Source organism: Procambarus clarkii, chromosome 56 (assembly GCF_040958095.1).
Source record: "Procambarus clarkii isolate CNS0578487 chromosome 56, FALCON_Pclarkii_2.0, whole genome shotgun sequence".
Lineage (NCBI taxonomy): Eukaryota > Metazoa > Arthropoda > Malacostraca > Decapoda > Cambaridae > Procambarus > Procambarus clarkii.
In genome coordinates this window covers 26488832-26510060 of record NC_091205.1, presented here as the reverse complement: position 1 = coordinate 26510060, position 21229 = coordinate 26488832, and the positions used below count along the sequence as shown (strand labels likewise).

The 21229-nt window shown below is 39.6% G+C and overlaps 1 protein-coding gene and 1 long non-coding RNA gene across 2 annotated transcripts in view; one reads left to right on the top strand and one right to left on the bottom strand.

Moving 5' to 3' along the window:
- The window catches only part of LOC138353133 (uncharacterized), a 180884-nt gene that overhangs the window by 40356 nt on the left and 119299 nt on the right, over window positions 1-21229 (top strand). The gene's annotated exons all lie outside the window — the stretch shown is intronic.
- Window positions 17553-21229, bottom strand: part of LOC123770891 (PDF receptor) — a 113096-nt gene continuing 109419 nt past the window's right edge. The window contains exons 12-13 of the mRNA XM_069305965.1: window positions 21056-21153; window positions 17553-20264 (exon numbers count right to left, since the gene is read on the bottom strand). Of these exons, the coding sequence (XP_069162066.1) occupies window positions 20171-20264; window positions 21056-21153 (192 nt within the window). The 3' untranslated portion in view covers window positions 17553-20170. The remainder of the gene's footprint in view (window positions 20265-21055; window positions 21154-21229) is intronic.

Here is a 21229-nt window from a genome sequence, read left to right as displayed (position 1 = left end):
ATAGGAGATGAAGTACTTAATGAAACAGACAGAGAGAAAGATCTAGGAGTTGATATCACACCAAACCTGTCTCCTGAAGCCCACATAAAGAGAATAACGTCTGCGGCATATGCGAGGCTAGCTAACATCAGAACGGCGTTCAGGAACCTGTGTAAGGAATCATTCAGAATCTTGTACTCCACATATGTAAGACCAATCCTGGAGTATGCAGCCCCAGCATGGAGCCCGTACCTTGTCAAGCACAAGACGAAGCTGGAAAAAGTCCAAAGGTATGCTACTAGACTAGTCCCAGAACTAAGAGGCATGAGTTATGAGGAAAGGCTGCGGGAAATGCACCTTACGACACTGGAAGACAGAAGAGTAAGGGGGGACATGATCACAACCTACAAAATCCTCAGGGGAATCGACCGGGTAAACAAGGATGAACTATTCAACACTGGTGGGACGCGAACAAGGGGACACAGGTGGAAGCTGAGTACCCAAATGAGCCACAGAGACGTTAGAAAGAACTTTTTCAGTGTCAGAGTAGTTAGTAAATGGAATGCATTAGGAAGTGATGTGGTGGAGGCTGACTCCATACACAGTTTCAAATGTAGATATGATAGAGCCCAATAGGCTCAGGAATCTGTACACCAGTTGATTGACGGTTGAGAGGCGGGACCAAAGAGCCAGAGCTCAACCCCCGCAAGCACAATTAGGTGAGTACACACGCACACGCACGCACACACGCTCAAGCGGTGATGATGTACTGGTGTGTGTGATTACCGCTCCGGTCAGCATTATCGGAGACCGATCCACTTCCGCCTTCTCTCTCTCTCTCTCTCTCTCTCTCTCTCTCTCTCTCTCTCTCTCTCTCTCTCTCTCTCTCTCTCTCCAGTGAGCATTATCGGAGACCGATCCACTTCCGCCTTCTCTCTCTCTCTCTCTCTCTCTCTCTCTCTCTCTCTCTCTCTCTCTCTCTCTCTCTCTCTCTCTCCAGTGAGCATTATCGGAGACCGATCCACTTCCGCCTTCTCTCTCTCTCTCTCTCTCTCTCTCTCTCTCTCTCTCTCTCTCTCTCTCTCTCTCTCTCTCTCTCTCTCTCTCTCTCCAGTGAGACTCTAGTACAGAGCCGCTCTTTACATCATCTCCGGCCTCTACTACACGCCTCTACTAGACAGTTGAAGATGAAGAATCGACGTTTCGGTCCGTCTTTGGACCACTAGCAAGTCTTGACAGTCAATACACGACTTGTTGAGGGGGTTCAGGACGGACTGATAACGGCACAGAACGAACTGATAACGGCATAGGACGGACTAATAACGGCATAGGACGGAGTGATAACGGTGCAGGACGAACTCGAAGTTATCACTTTATCTTTTTTCAGATTTGTGGGTCGATTGGCTAATCCTGAGCCACGTCGTTGTGACTCATATTTTGCAATTAACTTCACTTCATCAAGATGCAGTGCTGGAAATTATTTTTTTGAGCGTTTAGATTTGTTCATAACTTTCCATTTATTAAGTGTTATTGAGTGAGCATTTTATCAATTATGGCAACTTTTTTGCAAAAATAATTTATGTAACTATATTAGCTAACTGCATTAGTTAGCTATAATAACGAACTGAACGAGCTAACTATATTAGCAAAAATCCAATCTGAGTAGTAAACATCTGTTTGCATGCGGCTGTGGTTTGAAAATCACTGATTACTGAAAGCCAGAAAGCCATTCTCTGAAAGTCTGGAGAATGGTCTAGGACGGACCGAAAAGTCGTCGTCCCTTCATTTTCTGGTGTGTGCATTGGTCAACTTAAGAACAAAGGTTTAAGTATAAAGTGAATGAAGGACTGAAGCCATACAACAAAGAAAATGAATTGAAGGCTTACTCCATACACGGAGGGGCAAGGTATTGGAGGTTAATTCCATATGTTAAAACTGTGGTATTGGAAGCTAACTTCATACATGGAGGAGAAAGTTAGGGGAGGCTTATTTAATACCCTAATGGGGAGGTAGTGGATGCTGCGTCCAAATGTGGAGGGGGATTAGGTAATGCAAGCTATGTCCTTACATGGAGTGCTAAAGTCTTGCATGGAGGAGGAGACTGTGGAGGCTATTATACATGTTGAATAATACTAACAACGTGTCGTTGACTGTAGCTCGCAACTTAAAAAAACAAACTCAAGCCGCCACTTTATTTGTGTAATCGTTCTGAATATGTAGTGCATCTGCCCTATGTGTGACAATACCGCAGTTCACACACACACAGCGGGACCAAAGAGCCAGAGCTCAACCCCCGCAAACACAACTAGGTGAGTAACTAGGTGAGTACACACACTGTTTACCTGCAATCAGCGAAGGAACGGAAGTGATGCATAAAATTATCCACTGAGAGCTAGCAATCATGTGATTACTTCTCTACTGTGGACAGGGAGATCCTCCTTCCCGGAAAGAGATTTGAATGCGCGTGATGCTTCAAGTTAAGGGTTAGATTTTAACCAGTTTTTATCTCGATCATTTTTTATTTCAGAGAAAGAGGAGGATTTTGATTTTTTTCCACTGTTGAGGTCTAAGACGGAGAGAAGTCAAGTGCATCGTTTCTGTACGCGGTGAAACAAAGCTAAGCTAAAAGCTAAGCTGCAAAGCTAAGCTGGTTTTATCTGCATTGCGGTGTGGGGAGGGGATGAGAGGGAAGTGGGTGAGTGGGGATTTCTCCAGCATCTCAGCTGCTCTTGGTCTGTAATCCGAGAAAAAGGAGCCCCTAGCATCACGTACCAACTCAATAAATGTCGAGAAAATCAGTAGGGACCATGATTCGCTCTGGGTACTTTCAAACAAACTCCATCACCTCCACATGGTCAATTGCATTGCAACCTGGGATTCAATTGAATCCTCTAGTGTTCTTGAGTCTTACACAGAAGCCTCTCAAAGGTTTCAATAAATATCTCCTAAATGCACATTAAATCTTCTTAAATTTCTGTGACAATATGGCTCGTCTCTTCCGTAGCCCTAAGCTCTTCTTTATCTCTAAAGACTCAGTTTCTAATTCTTGGGACAGCTGCAGGCGATGAATCACAATAACGAGGCTAAAGTATGTTGACCAGACCACACACTAGTAGGTGAAGCGACGACGACGTTTCGGTCCGTCCTGGACCATTCTCAAGTCTCATTCTCGACTTGAGAATGATCCAGGACGGACCGAAACGCCGTCGTCCCTTCACCTTCTAGTGTGTGGTCTGGTCAACTTGGAACAGCTTGTAAGCAAAGTTGAGATATTCAGAGAGACACGGTGGATTTTTTGTAGGGAGCAGCAGAGGACTTTTCAGGGAGTAAAGGTCAATTTTTAAAGGAGCTGAGGTGGTTTTCTTGAGCAGAGGAAGACTTTTCAGGGAGCAGAGGTGGGTGTAGCAGAGTAGTGACCGGTCAGATGGTTCACTTCATGAAAGGACCCGTGAGAATAAGTAATTAGGAGCCGAGAGAGCAGACAGGGGAATCCCATTAAACAGACTCTTGGCAGCAGAATCAGGCAATGGGATAAATAATTTTTTTTCGTGAATCTACAGGTTGTTTAATGACTCGTTAGCGTTTAATTCCTTCTAATGGGAGAACTTATTTAAACTAAGAACTAAGAATAGTATTTTTCTATATTAGGGATGTTTATAATTCAAATATTTATTTATTATTATTAATATTATTATTATTCTATTTCTAATGAGCAGCTATAATATTTTATATAAGTATATGCTAATTAATAATTTGCATATATATATATATATATATATAATTCAGTTTGACCACAAATTACAAACTTTTCAAATATTAACATTCAGTAAAAAATATTAATGACAACAATTATAATTTTAATTGTACAAAAGGATCGTGTTTTGGTGTTATGACATTGTGATAATATTAACATGAGCTTTAATTAAGGGATTATCACAGATTTAACCCCCCCTTGACCTTAACTCCCATTCTGGTCACTATAACCACTCTGTACCTTGTGTTCATAGTGTATATTGTATATTATAGCCAGTATACATTATACCCCACGTTTTATCCATCCAGGGATGGTTTTTATGAGAGAGAGAGACAGGAACAGACAGACAGCACATTATATATGTAACTACATTGTTGATAAAGGGACAATTAGTCATTGTGGCTAAAGATTCGTTTCCCAGCACAAGGTGGCATAGTGTCGTGCACTATCAGTACACAGAGTTCCTGCACAATACATAACCCTAATGGTGACCAAAGCAGGTGAAAAGGTCAGTGTATACACATTCACACGATCGATACCCGTTCGTGACCTGAAATAGGTATTCGTGCAGGAAAATCTCACTGGATAATACAATATTGTGATCTTCCTTCGCTTATTTCCAGAAACCTTCGCTCACTACCGGTTTTTCACTCAGTCAAGCTTGATGACAGACAAACAAACAGCCGATACAATATGAAAGAAATTGGTCGTTTGTGGCAATTTATGAGTGTTCAATATATACATGTGATAGGTAGAGGCAGCGACTTCCTCAAACCGGACGAGGCATCGCTGCCAAACTCACTGAGCCAATAATGATATTTGGAAACTCTGAACCCAAGCGACTGTTTTGTGCAACACCGCTTGGCATCCATGAAGTTTCAGGTGTGGCGCCGGTGTATACAAACCTGTAGAGTGTGTGTGGCCTGTAGGGTGTGTAACCTGTAGAGTGTGTGTGGCCTGTAGAGTGTGTGTGGCCTGTAGGGTGTGTGACCTGTAGAGTGTGTGTGGCCTGTAGGGTGTGTGACCTGTAGAGTGTGTGTGGCCTGTAGGGTGGCTTACACGACGAAGATGATAAATAATGTTACAATTTAATAGATAATTAACGAGCTTTTTCTAAAAAAACCAGCAGTTTGAGGCCTGTTACCGGAGGCCAAGGGGAGAGACTCGGCTATAATCGCTTCATTAAGGCTGTTTTCGGCAGCTTGAAATTGGATATGATGCTGGTCAGGTGAAAGGGCTGAGAGGAACACGGTAATTGGAGGATTATATTGAGCGGCATAAGTAGTGGAGATGAATAGTGAGGATAGGAACATAATGAGAGAATCGGGGAAAGAGGAGGATCGATAGGTAAAGGGGCAGTGTGGAGCAAGAAGAAGGAAGATGCCATAATGGAGAAGAAACGAAGGAAGTGGTGAGGAATAGGTGAGAAGGAATAGGAATCAGAGTATATTCCCTGGAATAGGAATGATGTGGCTGGTTATGTTAGCCTTCGATTGAGGTTAGTTATTGCCCATAATGGTTATTCCCCTTGATATATTTAGTTGATTAAATGTTAAGATTAGTGATATTGGTGGGAAGATTTAGAAGAGGACAGTAGAGGGAGGAAAAAGAGGCGAAGAATGGGGAAGAAGATGAAGAGGGAAAGGAAGAGGAGAGAGAGAGAGAGAGAGAGAGAAAGCGATGGGAACGGGAAATGGGTGAAGAGGGGTTACGAGGGATGAAAGACAGGAAGGGGGATATGAAAGAAGGGAATGAGAGAAAGACCCGGGCCTCACAGGGTTCCTCTTCTAATGAGATTTTTGACAAATCTATCCTATATGACCCTGTCTGTCTGTCCATAATTTGAAAGGGGTAGAACCCCCCAAATTTGAAGGGGAAATGAGCTGGGTTAGGGGACGGACATAATCTGGTTTGAAAGCACAATTAACCAGAAAAAAAAGATTCAATTATATAACAAAAAATTAAAAATATCAAACTAAGAAAATAAAAATAGTTGCTTGGTCGCTTTCCAGATTTGTCAGAAGTTCTTTTCAGCTCAGAAACATTTACGACTTCCTTGTGGGGGTCTGGAAAATCCTTTGGTGACTGGAAAGGTTTGAATAGCGTTCCTGGAAGTTGATTCAGCTCTCTATCTCTACCATTTGTCTCTCGGTTATAACTGCCTTTATGCAAGTGTTGTGTGCGTGTGACGAGTCTTGTAATATAATTCCTGTTACTCTTATTTGAAATCGAATAATATGTAAATTTACTCTTTTTTTCCTCATTCTAAGTACTTTTTCACCCTGGGGATGCTAAAATATCATTGCCTAGAATATTTTAGATAAAATGTATTTTGTAATTATGAAATAGAGTGTACTACATTTGATATGTGCTCTATTAGCGTGCGTGTGTGTGTGTGTGTGTGTGTGTGTGTGTGTGTGTGTGTGTGTGTGTGTGTGTGTGTGTGTGTGTGTGTGTGTGTGTGTGTGTGTTTATTCACCTAGTTGTGCTTGCAGGGGGTTGAGCTCTGCTCTTTCGGCCCGCCTCTCAACTCAACTCACACACCAAGGAAGCAGCCCGTAGCAACTGGCCAACACCCAGGTACCTAGTTTCTGCTAGGTGAACAGATGCATCAGGGTGAGGGGAAACTTAGGCCGTTTGTTTTCCCGCCGGCTGCCGGGATCGAACCCCGGTCCCTAGGTCCACGAGTCTAGAGCGCTGTCCACTCAGCCACTAAGCGCCCTCCTAGTGACTGAGCGAGGAGTGTGTGTGTGATGTTCAGTTTCTAGAACTTGAGTCAGATTATCCCAAGAACCAGCATTGTGTCTACTACCCAGCCACTCTTCTTAGGGAATGTTTGATGACTCAGGGAAGTTTTAAAGTCAAATTTTCTTGTCTCGCGGTCTCTTTTCTCCCTCCCCCCCCCCCCTCTCTCTCTCTCTCTCTCTCTCTCTCTCTCTCTCTCTCTCTCTCTCTCTCTCTCTCTCTCTCTCTCTCTCTCTCTCTCTCTCTCACGTCTCTTCGCATCTATGTGTATGTGTCTCTCTCTCTTTATATAACTCGAATCAATATTTAGGAACATTTGCGTAAATTATATCAAATAACTAAAATTATATAATTTATTAAAAATCATATAAACGAAAATATTACTCCCCCAAAAATCCTTATAAAAAAATACATCACAGATAAAAATAGATGGATAACGACTCCTCACATAAATATGTGGATATTAATGTGACGAATCGTCCGTGTGGAATCACTGGGATATGTGGAAGCGACTGCTGGCAAACACTCCACACACACTGGCAACTGCTCAACGCTACAATGACTATGGAGTAAACACTTCATACGGCTGGCAGCGGAGCCAATGTTTATATTTTTGTGTTTATCAGGTTGGAGGAGGCTTCAAAAACTTTCGTACCTGGGTGAGGGAAAAGACGTTTTGTGGGTGGTAGAATAGAGGTGAGGGAGAGACAGACTCAGAGAGAAAGAGAGAGAGAGAGAGTGAGTCACTAAGTCAACTAGAGACGACGGGATCCGTCATTACCTCAAAATACCACGAAAAAGTGTTCTGAATTTTATTCCGTCGTTCCCAGAACCTGGCAATAGGACCGGAGGAGCAGACAGAGGCACACACGTTGAGCCGGGCCCCGGAAGTCAGGTTCAGTGAAGAATGCTACAGGAAGCCGAGGTCTCTGCCATTTGGTGAAGATTGGCCACTGAATGTCTGCTGTGTGTCACTGTATTTTTGTGACAGTGTGTGTGTGTGTACTCACTTATTTATGCCTGCAGGAACGAGTTCTAGCTCTTGAAGCGTGTGAGTGAGTGTGTGTGTACTCACCTAGTACTCACCTAGTTGTGCTTGCGGGGATTGAGCTCTGGCTCTTTGGTCCCGCCTCTCAACCGTCAATCAACTGGTGTACAGGTTCCTGAGCCTACTGGGCTCTATCATATCTACACTTGGAACTGTGTATGGAGTCAGCCTCCACCACATTACTTCCTAATGCATTCTATTGTGTGTGTGTGTGTGTGTGTGTGTGTGTAAAGGGGGGGGGGTGATCGTCTTGCTGAGGCGGAGGGGCTTTGGGAGTGGTGTTTTTGGGGTCTAGCAGAGCTTTTGTTGCAATTAGGTTTTGCGGGTGGGGGTTCGAAGCTGGGAAATGGAATGAAGAGTGTAAAAGAAAGGTCGGAGGGGGATATACTATATACTCCATCCATCTGTGGAATAGGTAGATGGACATAAACCATTAGGAATTCCTTAATGGAAGAGACTATATATCGTGACACTGGAGTTTTGAGAGTGATGGATTAGACAAGAGGCAGTTAAGGGCAAATTGGTTTGAGTTTGGGATTGGAAAGAGGTGATGAATAGATGAATGATTTAGGGGAAGAGTTAAAGGAAGGAAGGAGGGAGGGGGGGGGTTATTATATTGTGTAGCTTGTGTAAATGTGTGGAAATGCTTCGATCAATGAACCCAGCGAAGAAGCAGGCTTACACTCGATCCCTCTATATCCTCCCTCCAAGCACTCAACCCTCCCGACACTGAACCCGAGCTTCAAGGAGCAGCACCTGCTATAAAACGCTATTGAAGTCCCATCAGAATACCTCCAAACTTATGAGCGAGCAGCACCAAAAAGTCACCACTGACCCCGTAATACATTCCTACACCCCGTAATACATTCCTACACCCCGTAATACACTCCTACACCCCGTAATACATTCCTACACCCCGTAATACATTCCTACACCCCGAAATACATTCCTACACCCCATAATACATTCCTACACCCCGTAATACACTCCCACACCCTGTAATACATTCCTACACCCCGAAATACATTCCTACACCCCGTAATACACTCCTACACCCCCATAATACACTCCTACACCCCGAAATACACTCCTATACCCCGTAATACACTCCTACACCCCTCCACCTGAGGGTGGTTCTCCCCACAACTGCCTCATTAACCCTACAGGTCGCTGTTATGACCACATTTTGGTTAATGAGAGTCTTAACATTTATCAGAAGCAATTACTTTTTTTATCACTTCAAGCCAAATAGGATTTTTTTCCACTTTTGTCAGAATATATATTTTATTTTTCTCACTTGAATAATAGCCGTAATACTGATTTTTCGGTAAATATTTATTTTTAAGTTAGGGCAAATTCGACGGAGCCATTTTTAACCTGTATCTTCTATGTACACTATCTTCAGTCGATATATATATATATATATATATATATATATATATATATATATATATATATATATATATATATATATATATATATATGGAATAGATGATTGCTGACATATGTAGATAATAGACACAATAGATTTACTAAATTAGATATCTATTGACGTAGTACTTCAGCTGGCTTCAATTGTAACTTGGAAAATTGTAGTTAGACATTTTAAACAGTAAAAGAGGAGAGAGAGAGAGAGAGAGACAGACAGAGAGAGACAGAGAGAGAGAGAGAGAGAGAGAGAGAGAGAGAGAGAGAGAGAGAGAGAGAGAGAGAGAGAGAGAGAGAGAGAGAGCAAGAAGTAGTAGGGAGAGTAAATGAGCTAAACATCCACTTCACTCCACCAGCCTCGATGAACCAGCAGTAATTAGGAACTCGAAAGTATACTCGATTATCAGCGATCGTGCTGGTCGGGGCATGGTGGAGGACATACTTGAGTTATACTTCTCCTCAATCCCGGGGTAGGAAATGGCTCCAAAGGCCTGCAAAGAAAAAATATATTGACAGAAGAAATTTAAGTTCCTACTCTAGTGAGGAACTCCATCTTTTCATTGTTTAGGGCGAGAGAGACTTAGGGTAGTTTAAAAGACAGTCGTTAGCTATGAAGTCTTTAGCCATTCAGTCACTAGGCATCCGGTTGTGAACGTTCCAATCATCAACAATCAGATTAATGGCCAAATTGGAAATTGGGTGAAAGACCAAATGAAAAGCAAGGTGGATGATTAGGTGAGTAACCAGGCAAAGATGAATGACAAGGTGGATGACCGGATGAATTAACAAGTAGATAACCGGATGAATGGTCAAGTGGGTGACCGGATGAATGACCAGATGGATTGCCAAATGAATAACCAGGTGTAAGGCTAGATGAATGACCTGGTGAGTTCCCGGATGAATAACCAAGTGAATGACTACACGAATTTTCAAGTGGTGGCTCAAATAAATAATCACTGGCATAACCAAAAGAATGAACAGTTGAATAACTAAATGAATGGCCAAGTGCATGAATAATCAGGACAAACACGCCAATTCAGTAATTAGATTGAACAGATAAATCATTCAATGAATAACATGTACAAAAAGACCTTAAAAATGACCCAGGTGAATAGGTAGGTTAATAGGCAGCTGAACTTTCATTTGAATTCCCATTTGAAAAAAACAGGATGAAGTTAAGTGGAATGATACAACTGATTTTGACTTTATTTCAGTCATCTGAAGCTCTGTTTTGAGTTGAAATTGCATATTACCCAGGCATTTGGCGTGCTTGTCAGGCCCTCTGATGACTCTCGTTTATGCAAGATTGACTTTTGAAAAGTGAAGGTGTGTTTCATGTGTGTGTGTGTTTGTATACTCACCTAGTTGTGCTTGTGGGGGTTAAGGTTTTTTTGATCCAGCCTCTCAACTGTGTGTGTGTGTGTTTTCTCACCTAGATATGATCATATCGATGTTGTTACAGGGTCGAACTTCAGCTCCCAAGCCCTCCCTCTCAAACCATAAGTAGTTTGTTGACCAGACCACACACTAGAAGTTGAAGGGAGGACGACGTTTCGGTCCGTCCTGGACCATTCTCAAGTTGATTGTGGCTGATACTTCAGCCACGTTATTGTGACTCATCGCCTGCACATTATTTTATTCCGATGAGTCTTTATTTAATCCCAAACACTGATGTGTTCTCTTACATATCTGTGATTTATTTCCTTGTAGAACCTGTCTACGACCCCTTATTCTGTTAGTCCTCGTCTTAAGCAATATTTAGTTGCCTGTTTGGTAATTTTTCCTTGAAATCTAATACGTGGTTTTTCATGTTTTTTTCTTGTTCCTCCTTTCTTATATATATCCATTAGTCTCCCATTGTTCCCATACATATGTGACGATCCCTGCTTCTTAAAAGCTTTCTCCCGTGTTGGCTGTCCCATTCTCTACAACTTTCTTTAAGTGCCCAATTCAACTGGTTTTATATGCATTTCTTGGGAATTTTCGGTGGTTGGGTGAAGTGGTTTGTAGTGGTGGTAGTTTGTGGTGACGGTTGAGTATTGTGGTGAGCAGTGGTGGTGGTGGTTTTTGGAGGTGGTATGTCTCGTGGTTGCTGTTCTGTGGACGTGTGTGATGGTATGTAGTTACGGTGGCATGTGGTATGTAACTGTGGCTGTTCGGTGGTGTATATTATGTGGAGATTATGTATTGTAGTGCATATGTGTAGTGGTTGAGGTGTTCGATGTGTTGTGATGTTGTGTATGGTGATAGTGGCAGTGATTTGTGGTTGAATAAATTTAAGTACATTGGCGGAGTGTGTGTGTGTGTGTGTGTGTGTGTGTGTGTGTGTGTGTGTGTGTGTGTGTGTGTGTGTGTGTGTGTGTGTATGTTCGTGGTAGCTTTATTTCTCTAACAACAGGAAAGAAATGAGACAAAAGGCTGAATATTAAAATATATTTCTTTGTGACAATTTGTATGTGTATATCTATATATATATGTATATATATATATATATATATATATATATATATATATATATATATATATATATATATATATATATATATATAAACACACAATGTAAACACACACACATATATGAAGAGGTTTAATTAATAAACACCAAACAAAGCATTGTGAACAAACTAAGACAACAGTAACATGGTTAGAATATGATATATGCTGTTTGGCATTCTCTCTCTCTCTCTCTCTATATATATATATATATATATATATATATATATATATATATATATATATATATATATATATATATATATATATATATATATATATTTAATCCTGTTTGCTTTCTGTTTCTTAAGACTAAAGCCAAATCAATATGTTTCAAGAACTGGATAGTTGAAAGGATTGGTTGTGGTTAGAGAATTGTTAGGCCATTGTTAGTCCTTACGTGTCAATGGATTACCAATAGAAAATGAAGCTTTTTATTGTATGTGGTTAAGCTATTGTTAATTGTTTAATAATGAGACACATTATTGACGTCATTACATAGACAACTGGAAGGAAAAATTCTTTTGTACAGTTTTTATTTCGTGATGAATTTAAGTTTTTTTCTGAATTAATGTTTTACTTAAAATTGTTAATCCTATTTTTTTGAGTGAAAGTTATTTTCTAAGTTATTTATTTTATCTTCCTCAATACTTCATATAAAACAATGAATCAAATATTTTTTTAAATGGGGGACTATTTTTTTGTATCATCCACCACGTATTTGCTAAATATTTTTTTCCCTTCCTTCTCCTCTTCCTCCTTCTTCAACTTCACCTTCATCTTCTCCTTTCCATTCTCCTCCACCTTCTCCTAGATCTTGTCCTCCTCAGCCGCTTCCATCTCCCCTTTCTCATACTGTTTATCTTCCTCCTCCGCATCTTGGTCTGTAATATCTGAGCTTTTTAGAAGTCGCAAAAGAATTTTAAGTGCAATGGAAGCGAACTCGAAGCTTACTTTCCCTCTCTTCAGTAGGCATTATTTACGAGTGCCAGAGCATGCAAGAGGCATTGTTTACAGTGCCAGAGCATGCAAGAGGCATTGTTTACCAGTGCTAGAGCATGCAGGAGAAATTGTTTACCAGTGCCAGAGCATGCAAGAGGCATTGTTTACCAGTGCCAGAGCATGCAAGAGGCATTGTTTACCAGTGCTAGAGCATGCAAGAGGCATTGTTTACCAGTGCCAGAGCATGCAGGAGGCATTGTTTACCAGTGCTTGAGCATGCAAGAGGCATTGTTTACCAGTGCTAGAGCATGCAAGAGGCATTGTTTACCAGTGCCAGAGCATGCAGGAGGCATTGTTTACCAGTGCTTGAGCATGCAAGAGGCATTGTTTACCAGTGCTAGAGCATGCAGTAGGTATTGTTTACAAGTGCCAGAGCATGCAGGAGGCATTGTTTACCAGTGCTAGAGCATGCAAGAGGCATTGTTTACCAGTGCTAGAGCATGCAAGAGGCATTGTTTACCAGTGCTAGAGCATGCAAGAGGCATTGTTTACCAGTGCCAGAGCATGCAAGAGGCATTGTTTACCAGTGCTAGAGCATGCAAGAGGCATTGTTTACCAGTGCCACATATGAAGGCCCTCCAAGTGTTTGCCTGTGACCAATATTCATTTACTCAAGCTCTTGTGAAACCTGTACACCTCTGCTTAATCATGGCGGCTTTGTTTACACATATTAAATAGGATATGAGCACCGAAGTGCTGCGAAGTTGTTTATAACAGTAATAACCTTGGGTTGTAAGTTTTCATTTCTTGTAAACTGTTTAATAAATGTAAAGAAAGTCACCATGATTAATCAAAGAAGTTCAGGTGGAGTAATTGCGAAAATTCCCGGAAATTAAACCTTTCTCTAGTTGGAAAAGTAATGAAAAATGATTAATACAAACATGCTTGAAAGGGAACTATGCATATAATTTTGTCAATTCTTAAAAAACTAGATGCCATTCCTAGATGGAGTAGGATTGAACAAATTGTTGTCGTTTTTTTTCGCTCCTTAATGTCTACCTGTTGTTATTATCGGGAATCAATCTCCCCGCGGCCCAGTCTCTAACCAAGTTTCCTAGCTAGGCTATTCGCAGCTTGACGTATGAATCCCAGCCCGGTTGACCAAGTATCTCTTAGGATACCTGGTCATATATATGATATGATATATATATTCATTTTCCGAGATGCACCACGAGTGTTGCCTGGTAATGGATAGTCACAGAGCTCGCGTGGAAGCGTATGAGCTCGAAGCCGCACATCACATTAAGGTAATCGATGGTGGAGTGGTATAAAATACTGCGTGTAACCAGTGCGGTGATCCCTGGTAGCGCAGGTTCGAATCCTGGTTGGATAGTATGTATAGTGACTAACCGCTTGGGGGACCATTCAAGCTTTGTCTCATACTTATTACGGTAACCAGTTTATCTTCTGTTAACTTTTAACTGGACCAGTTAAAGATTGTAGCTTGAAGATTATTGATAAGTTAATCATAGATTTGTGAACATCACCTAGAGAAAAATTAACTTCTGAGCTGCTATCATTTCAATGATAGCAGCTCAGAAGATATATTACACCATGGGGCATATAAAATAGTATAACAGGTGTCAGTTAGTGAGAAGATATAGCGATATAACATGCATAATATAAGCATTAGCGAAGAAGCCAAGAAAAACCATCACTAGATGCAAGAAATATTATGAGGTCATAACATAACAAATTATAAAAAGATGAAATACTTGATCTGGCTTTAACCTTACAAAAAAAATATAATTTATTAATTCATTCAGAAACAGCAAAAATAATGTGCCTTTTAGATGCTGAAAAATCCTTGGCGATTATTGTAATACACGAATTTACGTAAATGGTTATTTTAGGTATATATATATATATATATATATATATATATATATATATATATATATATATATATATATATATATATATATATATATGACAATGTCAGACCACGGAGGAAAAATGAAACAGGAAATTTCCTTAAGTACTTTCGTATATTAAATACATCTTCAGAAGGTGTATTTAATACACCTATTAAATTAAATAATTAAATAAATACACCTAATACACCTATTTAATTGTATATTAAATACACCTTCTGAAGATGTATTTAATATACGAAAGTACTTAAGGAAATTTCCTGTTTCATTTTTCCTCCGTGGTCTGACATTGTCACATTCTTAATCACGTGTTTATTTTCGTGATATACACACACATATATATATATATATATATATATATATATTGGTATATTTTGGTAGCAGTCTTTCCTGTAGACATATATTATTAAATATGACTGAAAAAGTAAGATTAATAATTCTAACACGAATTTTCTCAATGTTTCTTACATTTTTCTTCACTATTGATGGTAGCTGAAAAATCAATTCTCCAAAATTCATTTTTATTTGTAGTGAATAAAAATGAATTTTGCAGAATTGATTTTTCAGTTACCATCAATAGTGAAGAATAATGTAAGAAACATTGAGAAAATTCGTGTTAGAATTATTAATCTTACTTTTTCGGTCATATTTAATAATATATATATATTGATGTATACGATGTATATAAGATATAAAACGACTTAGATAATCAGATCTTTGCTAACAGTTTGCAGTAGAAACAACAACATTGGTAAACTGATAATGGAATTGCAATATGCATGTCAACCTTCTAGTCTGCAATGATACATGTGAAAGATGCAGAAATACGGATGATATAATCTGAAAATCTATTGAACGAAGCTGGAAAGACGAACCTCAAGAAGAGACTGAGACAAATGGTAAAGTATACGTGATGATGCTGGGTGTATATCCAGTCAAGAAACACTATAGTTCAAGAAGATATCAGGAGATGTTGGTGTATGCGTTAGGATAGCAGGACATGTTGGTGTATGCGTCAGAATATCAGGAGATGTTAGTGTATGCGTCAGTATATTAGGAGATATTTGTGTATGCGTTTGGATAGCAGGACATGTTGGTGTATGCGTTAGGATATCAGGACATGTTGGTGTATGCGTTAGGATAGCAGGACATGTTGGTGTATGCGTTTGGATAGCAGGACATGTTGGTGTATGCGTTTGTATATCAGGACATGTTGGTGTATGCGTTAGGATATCAGGACATGTTGGTACATGCGTTAGGATAGCCTTGTGACCGGAACGGCATGGTGGATATAAATATAATGATATCGAAAATAATATGAAGAGCAGTAAAATATATTTAATTGCAACTAACGAATAATTAAAATAATTAAAATAATAATAAGTAAACTAGAATAAGATGAGAAAGTTTAGTAATAATAAATGATATAATAATTATAATGATATTATAATATAATAATTATAATGATATTCTAAAAAAATCTGTAAATAGTTGTAAAAAACGCCATCCATTGAAATAATAAACATGCTTTATATTTTAACACATTTCTCACAGGAAATTAGGTTTAACACTATGTTGCAATCACCTTTAACAGACTAAACATATGAAAACATTTCATTTGTTTACCAAGTCATAGACAGCTTTGATTAATGAGGCTTCTGAAACACTTCATTAACTCTCCCAGAGAATTTTATCATACTTGCATTTTACACATTAAAAATAACCACTTAGCAAAAGTATTATATATATATATATATATATATATATATATATATATATATATATATATATATATATATATATATATATATATATATATGTTTCAGTTTAATATAAAAGCAAAACAAAATATCAAAGAGAAAGGGAATGGTAGGACAAAATAACTTGGTATCTGCAATAGAGGGGACACAAAAATTCCCTCTAATGCGTTGTGTGTGCTTTTCTACGAGGCTATGGGTCCCCTTCTTCAATCCAGAGGTGGTACCCCCCTTTATAATATATGCATGTATATATATATATATATATATATATATATATATATATATATATATATATATATATATATATATATATATATATATATATATATATTAGTTCTTTTCCTCTAATGAATTTGTAAACATGTTATTATAACTTCTCCAGTAAGTTCAGTTGACAAATATGTCAGATAATCCACTGTATCTGCTTAAGGGTCCAGTTCATAAATGGATTCTCAAACACGGAACAACAGAATCCTATGAGGTTTAAGTGCTACTTTTATCCATCTCTTATCTACAATCAATCTACGCTTTACATATCCTTATCGCATAAATAGACGCAGCTTCAAAAGTAAACTATTTAAGTGACAGTCTTCAAGCATCCAAAATAAATGTATGTGTGCTCTCTCCTTAATACTTAAACGCTTAATGATAATTCTATGGCTATAACACACCCCTAAATGCACCACAAAGCGCCGTGCTATCCCTGCATACATTCCACGCACCTTCAGTTACAAATGTTACGGAATAGGGTCCTCCTTGGGCAATGTGAGCCTCATTGAAGGGTGACCTGAGTTGACCTCTGATCCTCAACACCTGGCCTACACCCCCTGAGGGCCAGGTAAGGCGGCCAGAGGTCAATAATCATAAAATACAGTATTAATGAGCTGAAACTGTAACGCAAATTCTGGGTGAATCACTGGAATGAGAACCCCCGCAGGCTCGAACGACATTGTCTCAATGCCTTACAACCTATGGGTGTTCTAGCTACTCGAGTCGGTTTCTACTTGATGAACACAAATGTTCTCGCACCTAAACGAGCTCTTTGGCAATTCGTTAAACTATAAGGGGTATAATAGTGTTTGTCTTCCGGCTACGGCACAAACAATTCGGCTATTATGTTCTTGGGGATGGATGGGATATTTCAGGAGATTTAATATTTACACAAAATCGCACGTTTGTGTTATATACATCAAATTGTATTATAGATACATCATTGTATTATTAAATCTAGCTAGCACGGAACGTATTTAATACATTACCACGGTATATATATATATATATATATATATATATATATATATATATATATATATATATATATATATATATATATATATATATATATATATATAATGAATATACCAATATAAATAACTCTTGTAGTCAATACATAATAAACACTAATTATATAAATAGATACAAATATATAATACTACTAATAAAAATCTAATGAAATCACTAGGATTTTTTTAGATGAGCGTGTAAAATAATTTTAATTATCAAAATATAACAAATATTAATACAGCTAATGCATTACTAAAGCCTGCCTTCATAAATCATCAATTTATTAATAGTTTCTGGTCAAATAGGCCTTCAATTTTTAAATAATACATTGGTTACTTAGGCAATTAATGTACCCAGTGTGTGAGGATATGTAATTCATTATAAAACACAAAACCCAGCTCTTGGTGTGTTCTCATATCCCAGCTCTTGGTGTGTTCTCATATCCCAGCTCTCAGTGTGTTCTCATATCCCAGCTCTCAGTGTGTTCTCATATCCCAGCTCTCAGTGTGTTCTCATATCCCAGCTCTCAGTGTGTTCTCATATCCCAGCTCTCAGTGTGTTCTCATATCCCAGCTCTCAGTGTGTTCTCATATCCCAGCTCTTGGTGTGTTCTCATATCCCAGCTCTCAGTCTGTTCTCATATCCCAGCTCTCAGTCTGTTCTCATATCCCAGCTCTCAGTCTGTTCTCATATCCCAGCTCTCAGTCTGTTCTCATATCCCAGCTCTCAGTGTGTTCTCATATCCCAGCTCTCAGTCTGTTGTCATATCCCAGCTCTTAGACTGTTCACATATCCCAGTTCTCAGTGTTTTCTCATATCCCAGCTCTCAGTCTGTTCTCATATCCCAGCTCTCAGTGTGTTCTCATATCCCAGCTCTCAGTCTGTTGTCATATCCCAGCTCTTAGACTGTTCACATATCCCAGTTCTCAGTGTTTTCTCATATCCCAGCTCTCAGTCTGTTGTCATATCCCAGCTCCTGGTGTGTTCACATATCCCAGCTCTTAGACTGTTCTCATATCCCAGCTCCTGGTGTTTTCTCATATCCCAGCTCTCAATCTGTTCTCATATCCCAGCTCCTGGTGTGTTCACATATCCCAGCTCTCAGTCTTTTCTCATATCCCAGCTCTTAGACTGTTCTCATATCTCAGCTCTCAGTCTGTTCTCATATCCCAGCTCTCAGTCCTCATATTCCCTCCTAGTGCTACATAGTCAAACTGGCCAAACTCTTTATCCTGATGTAATTCATTATATCAGGATAATTCACTATTGATGTGTAATTCACTTCCCCATTACAATATCATCTTACCAATACCCTTTACAATATCATTATTACCAATTACAATAATAATATACACAGCATTTGGCTTCGCAAGGATGGGGTCAGCGGTTCGAGCCTCCCAGAGCTCAGGTGAGTGAAATAATAATAATAATAAGAGCGTATAGAGGTCACAAGCCATAAAGTCTAACTTATCAGATGTTAAGAGCCAATTAGGAAATACTTTTTCATTAACAGCTGGGTTGGTATCTGGTTAATTGTACCATTACTACTAATAAAGTACCACTTTATTAGACTGTATTTATTTGGACTGTATTTACTATTTGTGTCTACTATTTGAATCTGAAAATCGAGCTATTAGCTCTTGGACCCCGCCTTTTTAATCAACTGGTTTTTCTCTATTATGTCTACTATATTTCTCTTACTCATGCATACACACACACACAGAGACACATCCCCCAGGAAGCAGCCCGTAGCAGCTGTCTGACTCCCAGGAACCTGTTTACTGCTAGGTATATAGGGGTACCAGGGTGAAAAAAACTATGCCTGTTTGTTTCTGCATCTGCCGGGGATCGAACCCGGGCCCTTAGGACTATTACCGCAGAGAGCTTTCCACTCAGCCGCGAGGCGGTGTGTGTGTGAGTAATTACCTAAGTGTAGTTACAGGATGAGAGCTACGCTCGTGGTGTCCCGTCTTCCCAGCACTTCCCAGCACAGAGTGTGTGTGTGTGTGTGTGTGTGTGTGTGTGTGTATGTGTATGTGTGTGTGAGTGTGTGTGTGTGTGAGTGTGTGTGTGTGTGTGTTTCCGTCCGTGCTTCAATTAAAATACAAACACACACATATATTAAGATACATATTAATATCAGTGACACGTCTCACTGTAACATGAAAATCAGACTTAAAATATAATTTTCCTTAACAGGAACACCCTATTACTTAACATCTAATACACAATAATATACACAATAAACATTTTTTTTCCTTAATGTATATAAACCCTAATTCTAGACCTTACCTTAATCTTAAGATATTCAATCAGAAGATATAATGGGGCAGCATTTGGAAATATTATTCATCTGGTACATACTTAAGAAATACGTATTCTACAATACTAAGTGTGTATTTTTGTTGAGAAAGCAGACGACGTTTCTATCTATTCCTGCAGCCTCCTGGCGGTCGTATCTTGTACGTTGGGGCTTCTCAGCCAATCAGAAATGTTCCTTTTCTTGTCTGCTTCCTATTGGTCGACGTTGTGTTTATATCCGGGTCTCTAATGGGATCTAGTTTGTGCTCCTTTGACGTCGCTCTGTCACCCCTTCGTATGTTAGAGGAAATGAAGGGAATATTTGCATAGAACAGAGTAAAGATGACATAAGATAATGGAGAGAACGAAAAAGAAGGAATGGAGATGCAAAAGTGGAGAGACGGTGAGGTGAGAGGGGACGAAGATGCGAGGGATAGGGTAGAGGAGAGGAGGAAGATGCTAGGGTATTGTGAAGGAGATGGGTGAGGGGTGAGGTGGAGGGTCATACGGTGGTGGTGGCCAGGCCGGGGTCATCGCTGTGTTCCACTGTGACCTCCCTTAGAGTGGTCAAGGGCTCCTCCGCGTCCCCCACCTCGCTGCTTGTAGAACCCACAGGAGGAGGAACATTATGGTTAGAATTGGTTATGTAGTGAGCTCTGTATCTCCATCTATACTTCTCTCATTCTCTCTATCTCTCTCTCTCTCTCTCTCTCTCTCTCTCTCTCTCTGTCTCTCTCTGTCTCTCTCTGTCTGTCTCTCTCTCTCTCTCTCTCTCTCTGTTTGTCTCTCTCTCTCTCAGTCTCTGTCTCTCTCTGTCTCTCTCTCTCTCTCTCTCTCTCTCTCTCTCTCTCTCTCTCTCTCTCTCTCTCTCTCTATCTCTGTCTCTCTCTGTCTCTCTCTCTCTCTCTCTCTCTCTCTCTCTCTCTCTCTCTCTCTCTCTCTCTCTCTCTCTCTCTCTCTCTCTCTCTCTCTCTCTCTCCCCTCTTCGCAATTTTCTCACATCATTCACACTCTTAAAGGTAACCTGACAGTCATGGGAAGACTGACTCTTCAGTCTGCAATATTGCTCATTGCACCATCGCTCTTGTCAGGTTATTGGACTCGTACTTTAAAAACAGAGTTAAAGACAGAGACCCCCTTCCAGAAACAGCTTATATATATATGTTGTGTAGTAGCCAGAGCCAAATTACTTGGCTTGGTAAGCAAGGCCTGATTTGCTTAACAGGCTGAGCGATTTGTGATTTTTCAAATATTTCCATCCAATTTTTTTTTTTAATAGTGTTAATCTCTTACATTAAGACCGCGAATTACGTGCATAGTTCCGTTATGTTATTGTATTTGGGTACAGTGTGACGGTACAGTATAACGGTACAGTATGGCACCGTACCTTGCAACAGTACCGTTGATGCAGCTCCTTTTGGACCGTTTGGGCAACAGTTGTTGAGTGTAGAGGTTGCCGAAACACTTTCTCACTGTGTTTCTGACCTGTGGAAGACAGAGGTTAAATTCGTAAGAACACAATTGGGGAGATTGGGACTCATTTTAGTGTTACTGTATTATG